The sequence below is a fragment of the Leptidea sinapis genome, chromosome 9 (assembly GCF_905404315.1).
Source record: "Leptidea sinapis chromosome 9, ilLepSina1.1, whole genome shotgun sequence".
In the NCBI taxonomy this organism is placed as follows: domain Eukaryota; kingdom Metazoa; phylum Arthropoda; class Insecta; order Lepidoptera; family Pieridae; genus Leptidea; species Leptidea sinapis.
The window spans coordinates 7,802,019-7,812,109 of NC_066273.1; the positions used below are offsets into that span (position 1 = coordinate 7,802,019).

Below are 10,091 nucleotides of genomic sequence, written 5' to 3' on the forward strand. Positions count from 1 at the left end.
AACCTTAATGTTTTACGGCCGTTTTCAACAAGTTTTCAATAACTCTAGTTACGGGTAAATTGCTGTCACCGTTTAATGACAAGATCTTATCTATTCATAGTTATGTCCAATATAGCTATAGTCCACCGCTTTATGTCCATAGGTTATTGAAATGTAAATAAGCGTAAAAAGATAGCTTTGTCTACCTCTAGTAAGTTAAACAAAGGATAGATACGTTATTGAAAACGGCCGATAATGACAAGATCTTATCTATCCATAGTGATGTCCAGTATAGTTATAGTCTAATGCTTTATGTCCATAGGTTATTGAAATGTAAGTAAGCGTAAAAGGATAGATTTGTTTTACGTTGTTAGTAAGTAAAACTAAGGATAGATAGGTTATTGAAAATGGCCGTTAGTATATTTACAGTTTTTATTTGACTTTGCTAGCTAGCGGGGTTTATGAGATATCATGGTTTTTATATTTAATGAAAGCCGCTTTATTCACACTTGCAAAACTTGTTGTTATAGGAAATAACTACAAAATAAGCTGTATTCTGTTATTGATTAGATTGAATTTATAAGATTAAGACCAAAGAAATGTCTTTTTTATGAATGAATAAAAAAATATGAATAAGGGACGAGACGAGCAGGACGTTCAGCTGATGGTAATTCATACGCCCTACCCATTACAATGCAGTGCCGCTCAGGATTCTTGTAAAGCCCAAAAATTCAGAGCGGCACTACAATTGCGATCGTCACCTTGAGACAGAAGATGTTAGTTTCATTTCTCCAGTAATTTCACTAGCTACGGCGCCCTTCAGACCGAAACATAGTAATGCTTACACATTTCTGCTTCACGGTACGAAATAGTCGCCTTTGTTGTACTCATAATCTAGCCGGCATCCTGTGCTAAGCAGCCTCCCATTCTAATTGGAACTACAAATTCAAATTCGAATTTTTGTTCAAAATTGGATTTAAAATCACTTATTTAACGTCAAAAACTTCCACCCATTCAAAATAGACTACCTCAAGACTTACTAAGTGCGTAGATCCAGAAGAAACGGCTGTGAATGTTTTTTTATATGATAGGTAACGAACTAGCAGATGACCTACCCGATGGTAAGCGGCATCATTGCTTATTATGTCTCAAACCATGGGAAAGAAACTTAAGATTGAATGTCATATGTGCAAGTACTCACATTAGTACTCACTCTTATCAAAAAGAAGAACAAGTACAGTGTGGCTCTATCTTACTCCAATACTAGTCTATTTAACTAACTTGGAAGAGTTCTTTGATGGGATGGTAATCAAGCATCTTACCAATGGGAAACTCCTTTGCACAGCGGCATCCTAGAGTATGGGTACCACAACGGTGCCTATTTCTGTCGTGAAGCAGTAATGTGTAACCATTATTTCTTTCGATCTGAAGGGCAACGTAGCTAGTGAATTTACTGGACAAATGTGACTTAACATCTTATGTCTCAAGGTGACGAGCGCAATTGCAGCGGCATTCAGAGTTTTTGGGCTTTTCAAGAATCCTGAGCGGCACTGCATTGTAATGGGCAGGGCGCATCAATTACCCTCAGCTAAAAGGCCTGCTCGTCTCGTCCCTTATTGTCATTTAAAAAATGATGTTAACTGATTGTATTGCTATCAAGCCAGCCGCTGCCGCGGCTCGCTTCACTCGGCTCTTGCGTTGTGATTAAGAGTCTAAATATATTGTAGACACTACTAGTGAATAGTTGTATAACTACAACTATTACTACAGCTAACGCTGATAAAAATTAGTTGATTACACTAATGTTTTATTAAAAATAATGAATATACAATAAAAATAAATAATCACTTCGCTTTACTGTTTTGGTATAAGATTCTTTATTTCTATATTTGTAAAGTAAGTTTTGGTAATTGAAACAATTATGAAGTAATAGATGGTCAAAAATTTATCTAAGCTGTCATTGTTTTGCCAATTGACATAATTATAAAAATATTAATTTGTTTATTGATTTTATGATGTAAGTAGTATGATGTAAGAAGAATATATTGGAAAGTGATAACTTTATCAAGTACTAGCAATGCCCCGCAGTTTCACTCGCTTAGATACCGATCTTGTGGTAGTGGAAAGTCTACTAAGTCGGACTATGGATTTATTTTTGTTAACATAAAAGTTTAATTCCACTTAGTTATTATTTTATTATTGCATTATTTTATTTAGATTGACATTTTTAAATTGGTTATATCTTTTGAAACGAATGTCCGATTTTAATAATTTAAAAAGTATTTTTCAGGGTTTTATTATAATGGTTATTAATAAAATATCATTTAGTGGGATAAGGATAAATACAGCGGTATAAAGTATTAACCATATTTGGTTAGATTATTGTCGGCACTTATATCAACTTTGAAAAATTTTAAGAAGTAGCTATAGTGGCATAACTACAGTAGATGGAGATATAGTATCGTGGACTTTTTTGCAGATATTGATACGTTCTATAGTACCGTAGAACATTTTTTTGTTCTATCATCAATAGTTTTCGCAGCGTGCGCGAAGACAGATTTCTTACGACGAATTTATTCACCTTGGGTTTTATTATTGAATTATTATTTGGGATCCCTATTTTTTTTAAATGTAATAATAAAAAAAATTCACCATCAAAAAACTGTATAATCACTCAGTGAAGATACAGTTTTTTGATGGTGAATTTTTGAATATAGTCCAGTAGTTTTTGTGTGAAACCATAACAAACATATATACAAAAATATAAATGTTTCCTCTTTATATTATTAGTTAACATAAATTTAACTTACGCTACTTTTTACATGATTAAAAATAATTTTATTTAAATCTCTCTTATTTTGAGCGCTGAGTGCACCGGCACGTTGTCGTGGTGAAGCAATTCAAATTCAAATATTTGTATTCAGAATCACGTATTGAACGTCAAAAACTACCACCCATTCAAAATAGACTGCCTCAGACCTGAGAAGAACGGATTTTCGACAGGCGAACAGACGAACCGAAATTCATAATAAATAGCCCGCGTACTCCGGTATTCAGTCGCCAGTCGCTCGTGTCAGTAAAACTTCTGGCAGGCATTCTGTAGTATTCCATTCAGACACAATGTAGCTTTGATTTAGTTATGGAATTGACACTAAATAGCCCGTTACAATGAAGAAAGTAGCGATCAAAATTTTAACTTTACTTCTCGATCGCTTAACTTTCGTAGGCGTCTTCTTCTTCATTTCTTCTTTTTTCACTTTCCTCTTAACTTCACGTTCATTTCGAAACATTCACATTGTCAACTGACGCTTTGTTGCGGGATCGTATTGATAAATCCAGGATTCGTCACCTGTTACGATGTCATAAACGCGTCGAGACAAAATTGCTTTAGCCTTTTTTATTAGCCTGCTTTAAAGTTATTGAACATTTCACGGCACCATACCACACGGGCCAGTTTCTGAGCTTCGATTAGGTTGTGCGGCATCCAGCGCTAAACTATCCTTTTCACGTGAAGGTGCTTGTATGGAATCTTGTGAATGCTTCCCGATCCAATCTGCAATATGTGCTTAATTTCTTTGTATAAAATTTGTTTTGATCTTTTTACTGCCACATTTTCCTCGTTAACAGCGGTCAGAAAACGACCATTTCTTTCTTCATCCCACGACAGTAGATGGTTCCTTTATTTATAAACGCCATTTGAAGTGGATCAAAAGACTCATCTGGTTTAAGGCCACATTTGAAGTCATAAAAAATTATCGCATGAACATATTCCCGACGCAGATCCATTTTTCAATAAGAAAAGATAATGCAATTTAGACCTCAAAAAAAATTTGAGAGGAGAAGTAACACTAAAACACAGTGTACGTGTGCATCGAACACTCAGATGAAGTTTTGCACAAATTGCTTAATAGACGTTGCCGTCAAATAATGCGAAGGGCCGATGGATTTTCGTCAAATATTTATAAAAATTTTAAATTAATGATTGCTCTAGCTTTGATACCGTTGTGACATTACTTATTACAAATAAATCAAAGTGATAAGCTCTATCAGTATCTCTGACTCCAAGCCAACAGCAGCATAATTAAATGCACTATCAAGAAAGTTTATTGCAATAAAAAAACAAAATTAAAGATAAGCGTAAAGGCATTGCACTTATTGTTGTTGAAGGTGCCTTTTCTTATCGAAATAAAAACAAATAAGTTTAGGTCACTCCCATTCCATAGTCTTTGGGTATATATTGAAATAATAGCGACAGGGAGACAGCAGTGTATCACCAGCCGACGAGATGAAGGTTCTGGTGTGTTTGGCGTTAGGGCTCGCCCTGGCCTCCGCTCGGCCAGAGACCGATGACTTAAAACTGAGTAAGATATTTTTAATCTAGTATATATTTTATAAAAAATTGACGATATGGACATTCAGCTGATGGTAATTGATAAGCCATGCCCATTACAATGCAGTGCCGCTCAAGATTCCTGAAAGACCCAAAAATTCTGAGCGGCACTACAACTTCGCTCGTTACTTTGAGACATAACATGTTAAGTCTCATTTGCCCAGTAATTTCACTAGCTACGGCGCCCTAAAGACCGAAGCACAGTAATGCTTACACACTTTAGTAAATAACGAATGGCATTCATCGACGGCATAAATTTAATTCACGTCAACCTGAACTATTATTATTCTAATTAGAATCTAACAGTCTATATTCATATTTAGCAATTAGTTAAATTTAGTTTGGTTTAAATAGGTATATATCTATTAATTCAATTGTATCTGTAAACTGTATTATAATTTCTGTGAGTCTCATTAATGGCTTCGTTTCTTTGTTTCTTCAATAATTTACATACTGGTAATAATTGCAGAATGAATAAAAAAAATCTGATTTGACCAGCAATCCATACCTACCTATGCTTAATAACTTTAACTGCCTTACAAATAAACTTGGTATAAAGTTATAACTGATGATAAACAAAGAATATGCAAACAATTGTTTACAATATCGTTGACAACACTGTCAATACAATGATATTCTAAAGTTTTCCGAATGACAAGCTGCCATGCAAATAAACGCGGGAAACGTTACACGAGTATGTCGTAAATCGTCAGCAAAATGTCAATTGTAAACATTTTTTCTTTGTTTATGCTTAGTTATAACTTTATGCCAATTTATATGTAAGGCCGTAAGGATTTATTGTTTGTATCTCTGTGGATTTGTGCCTGCTATTTTTTCTGATATAGCTTTACTAATTTGGATCCGCTTTCACTGTTTTTTTTAGTTGCTTTAGGGTAATACTGTGTTTGGGCTATGCTCGGAGTTTCCCTGCGAGATCGAATCGGAAGTGAGGAGATCCGTAGAAGAACCATAGTTACCGCATAGTCCACATGATTGCGAAACTGAAGTGGCAGTGGGCAAGGCATATAGTTCGACGGATAGGCTATTGGGGCAGTAATGTCCTCGAATGGCAACCACGTACGGATAGACGCAGTGTTGGTGAACCCCACAAGGTGAACCGACGATCTGATCTGGTCAAGGTCGCCGGAATACGTTGGATGAGGGCAGCGCAGGACCGATCGTCGTGGAAATCTTTGGGGGAGGCCTTAGTCCAGCAGTGGACGTCTTCCGGCTGATGATGGTGATGATGAATACTGTGTTTCTTTTAATAAAAAAAAATAAAAAAATAGGCATGATAATATGGCTCATGTCATAATAATGTTTTAAAATTGTATTGCACAACCCGAGAGTTGAACAAGACATACCAAGATTTCCGAACGATACGCCACTCGAACGGTTGGCTCAGTGTAAGAGCGCTCGGACCTTACACGAGAGGTCGCGTTTTAGTCCAGTGTCGGTCATAAATTTTGGTAACAAATTTAATTTATCATAGAAGTGAATAATATCACTTTAAAAATATGAAATTGTAACTATATTATATACCTTTCAGATTTTTCTGACTTAAAACAGCGTCAGTTCTTTATTCTCAAACTACTGAACCATGTTTTGGAACCTGTAACTTACAAGGAAATTGAAGACATTGGCAGGAACTTTAAAATTGAAGATAACATCGATTTGTATACTGTAAGTTAATTATTGTTTCTTTTCTAGCAGACGGCAGTCTATTGCAGAAGACTGTTATTTTCCTTAAACTCTGATATATCAGAGTAAAGGATATATACCCCTATCTACTGGTTGACCCGACAAACGTTGTTCTGTACATACATAAAAAATAATGTTCTTTTTGAATTTGTCAATAATATTTCATAACATCAATAATTATTTCCTAAAATATGCTCCCTAGTGTTATAATGAAATTATTTTACAGCAGAACTGTCAAACCGTGCGTCATTAAATTCTCTCATGGAAAATATGTCCATACAAGACAAATATTAGTAATAAAAATAAGTATGGGTCTGAAATCGAAATTAAAACTATCCTATCTCTTAAGTTGGACTAAACTGCACACATGAAATAATCCCCATTAAAACCCGTTCATTCGATTAGGAGTTCACTAGAAACAAACATCAGAACACTGGATTTTTTTTTAAGATATATCTCTATTTCATTCTTATAAAACGCTTTAGCATGAACTGAATCTAAGTAATGTGTAACCGAATCTTTGAACGTGATTTTCGACCCCTTCAAAACGTCTGATTAATTTGAAACTTAGCACACTGACAAGGACTGATGTCTAGTCTGTCCCATTTTTCTTACAGCAAGCAATTTTTTATGTGGCTAGTTACTTTGTGCCAAAGACAATGACTGGTGTTAATACATTGATAATTCGTTACAACGACATTATCATAGTCTTAAGACTAAAAATTATTAATTAATATAAACAATAGTGTTCATACTGAACCTTCGTGAATAGAATAATTAAGCTTTTAATAAAATTTCATGAAATCTCTTAATAATCATAATATCAGTTTATTAATATGTAATGTCTGTTTATTTTTAGAAGCAAGATGTAGTCAAGACATTCTTCAACCAAATTAAGTTTGGTTTCCTACCTCGAGGTGAAGTTTTCACGCTCCATGTAGACCGCCAAATGAAGGAGGTGCTCACATTCTTCCATATGCTGTATTTCGCCAAAGACTTCGACGCATTTGTCAAGACTGCATGCTGGATGCGGCTTAATGTTAACGAAGGAATGTTCGTTTACGCCTTAACCGTAGCTGTTCGTCACCGTGATGATTGCAAGGGTATTGTTCTGCCACCACCCTACGAAATTTACCCTTACTATTTCGTACGATCAGATGTTATCCAACGAGCATATATGTTAAAGATGAGGAATGGCCTTCTTGACGAAAAAGTTGGACACTTCTACGGCATCAGAAAAACCGACAAGGACGTCTATATCATCGACGAGAACGTCTTCGATACCAGAGTTTACTTAAACGACGAGGACAGACTCAGATACTTCACTGAGGACATCGATTTAAATACATACTACTATTACTTCCACGTAGATTTTCCATTCTGGATGAGAGATGATATTATCAACAAGAACACAAACAGAAGATGGGAATATACTTTATACGTCTATCAGCAGATTCTTGCCCGTTACTATTTAGAACGTTTGTCAAACGGTTTGGGTGAAATTACCACGTTCTCATGGAACAAGCCTATCAGGAAAGGATACTGGCCTTGGTTAACCCTACACAATGGTGTACAGTTACCCGTGAGGTTAAACAACTACGTGGTTGCTCGCGACAATGACGTGAACTTGGTCAATTTGGCGGAGAACTATGAAAAGATCATAAATGAGGCCATCGTCAAGGGTTTCGTTGAGGTGAGGACTAATATCGTTAGCATTTCGTGTCTTGTCATAAATAATTAAGACAACAATTTAAAAAAAAAACCAATGATAAAACCAAAAATTCACGTTAAACTAATGTCACAGACGCAATAACACTGAGTTTTCATCTGTTTGCTTGTGTGTTTGTGGACAATAATCTAAAGCACTGTTTGAATGTGGTATTTTACTTATATGTTGAGGCACTCTCCTAATTATTTTTAATATCTGCTTCATTCCAATCTGTTTCTATATAAAAAAAAACATTATGTTATTTTGTTCCGACGAATCTTTCTTTGAATGGACTGATTTTAATATTTTGACTTATTATTATTATTTTAGAAAAATCTGGCGTATGATGCAAAAAATTAAACTATGCATAATTATGAAATAATTTAACTGACAAATTGCCATGTAAGGGAATTCTATGTGGTCAAAGTTGAGAGCCAAGTTAATGTTCAATCCACTGTAATGGCTTTGTTTTGTGACTTTTTACGACATTTAATAATATTTTACAGATCAACGGCAAGCGTTTCGATCTCGTCAAGCCTGAAGATATTGAACACCTTGGTAAACTTATTTACGGAACCGTCGATAGGCTCGATATCAGCAAGCAAAATGTAGAAGCATACCGTTACATGCTCATCTTGATAAAATCAGTTGTTGGCCTGAACACAGCATTCTCAGGAAAGTAAGTGGACACACATCTTTTAAATAATTTTTGTTATTATATTACCGGAAATGTGAGACAATACTTTATGATTTGGTGGTACTTACAACAGTAAAAATGATGATTTGTTTCGCAGAATCTGCTCTTCGATTTTAAAATTTATCTGCCAACCATTGGTCGCAATATTCACTCGACGTAAAATTTTTTTGTGAAACGAGACTCAGGAAATCGACTCAACGAATTATTTGATTGCATAGCTACTTAATTATTTTTTGCAATTTCGGTATGCTTTTCTTGTATCTACGTATTCTGTTTCAGCTATTTCGTGGTGCCAAGCGTACTGGATAGCTACCAGACTGCTCTTCGTGACCCAGTATTCTACCAACTGCAAAAGCGTTTGTCTTATTTGTTCATCCTCTTCAAGTTGCGTCTGCCAAGCTACACTCGCGAAGAACTTTACTTCCCTGGAGTCAAGATCGACAACGTCGTTGTAGACAAGCTTGTAACATACTTTGATGATTACTTAATGGATATGACTAATGCTGTTATCCTTAACAACGATGAATTTAAGAAGTCCAAATCAGACATGACTTTCTTGGTCCGCAAACGTCGTCTTAACCACCAACCTTTCAAAGTTAGCTTTGACATAATGTCTGACAAAACCGTCGATTGTATTGTTCGAGTATTCTTGGGACCCAAGGAAGACCATCTTGGTCGTCTCATCGACTTAAACCTCAACCGAGTCAACTTCGTTGAACTCGATACATTCTACTACAAACTAAACAACGGAAGGAACACAATCATCAGGAATTCACAAGACATGCACAACTTTGTAAGAGATCGTATGATGACAAGAGATTTATGGACCAAACTTACCACAGTCTCTGATGTCAAAGACTTGTACAAAGATCTCGTTAACTACCACACAGGATTCCCTACAAGGCTGTTGCTTCCTAAGGGTCGTGTTGGTGGAATGAACATGCTCTTGTACGTAATTGTCACCCCTCTTAGAGTAGTTGACAATGTCGATGTATCCATTTTTGATGTAAACAGACGTGATCGTTTTGTAGAACTTAGATCAACTCTGGTTGACAAGATGCCGTTAGGTTTCCCCTTCGATCGTACAATTGATGAAGCCAAGTTCTTTACACCAAACATGAAGTTTGTTGATGTGACAGTCTTCCACAAGGCTCAAGTTTGCGACATGAAAATGCGATGGGACAGCTATGTCCTTAAAAATTATGATTTAACATCTAGGACACAGACCATTGATAATTACAACTTAAGAGATGTAGACATCAACACCACTGTTTAAATGAAAATATCGAAAAATGATCATAATGTTATATGGCTGACAGATTATAAGTTGTAGCTTAGAAATAAAAAATGCTATCAAACACCTTCTTTTCATTTCATGCCTTTTTTTTTTTTTTTGGAATAGGAGGACAAACGAGCGTAAGGGTCACCTGTTGTTAAGTGATCACCGCCGCCCACAATCTCTTGCAACACCAGAGGAATCACAGGGGCGTTGCCGGCCTTTAAGGAAGGTGTACGCGCTTTTTTTGAAGGTCGGAAGGAATGTCGTATCGTCCCTGAAACACCGCACAAGGAAGCTCATTCCACAGCTTTGTAGTACGTGGAAGAAAGCTCCTTGA

General features: G+C 35.8%; 1 protein-coding gene across 1 annotated transcript; it reads left to right on the forward strand.

Annotated features, from left to right (window-relative positions):
• Nucleotides 1–4,191: 4,191 nt before the first annotated feature.
• Nucleotides 4,192–9,833, forward strand: LOC126965946 (basic juvenile hormone-suppressible protein 2-like). Its single transcript, XM_050809761.1, has 5 exons — nt 4,192–4,340; nt 5,919–6,052; nt 6,930–7,763; nt 8,285–8,457; nt 8,755–9,833. Exons 1-5 carry the CDS (start codon nt 4,265–4,267, stop codon nt 9,749–9,751), a joined length of 2,214 nt encoding a protein of 737 aa, XP_050665718.1. The 5' UTR covers nt 4,192–4,264; the 3' UTR covers nt 9,752–9,833.
• Nucleotides 9,834–10,091: the final 258 nt, after the last annotated feature.

Bases quoted from the DNA above. Each gene is read 5' to 3' on its own strand.
- LOC126965946 (XM_050809761.1), top strand. From the start codon at position 4,265: ATGAAGGTTCTGGTGTGTTTGGCGTTAGGGCTCGCCCTGGCCTCCGCT. The intron at 4,341-5,918 runs GTAAGATATTTT...TATACCTTTCAG, and splicing joins GACCGATGACTTAAAACTGA to ATTTTTCTGACTTAAAACAG. The intron at 8,458-8,754 runs GTAAGTGGACAC...ATTCTGTTTCAG, and splicing joins AACACAGCATTCTCAGGAAA to CTATTTCGTGGTGCCAAGCG.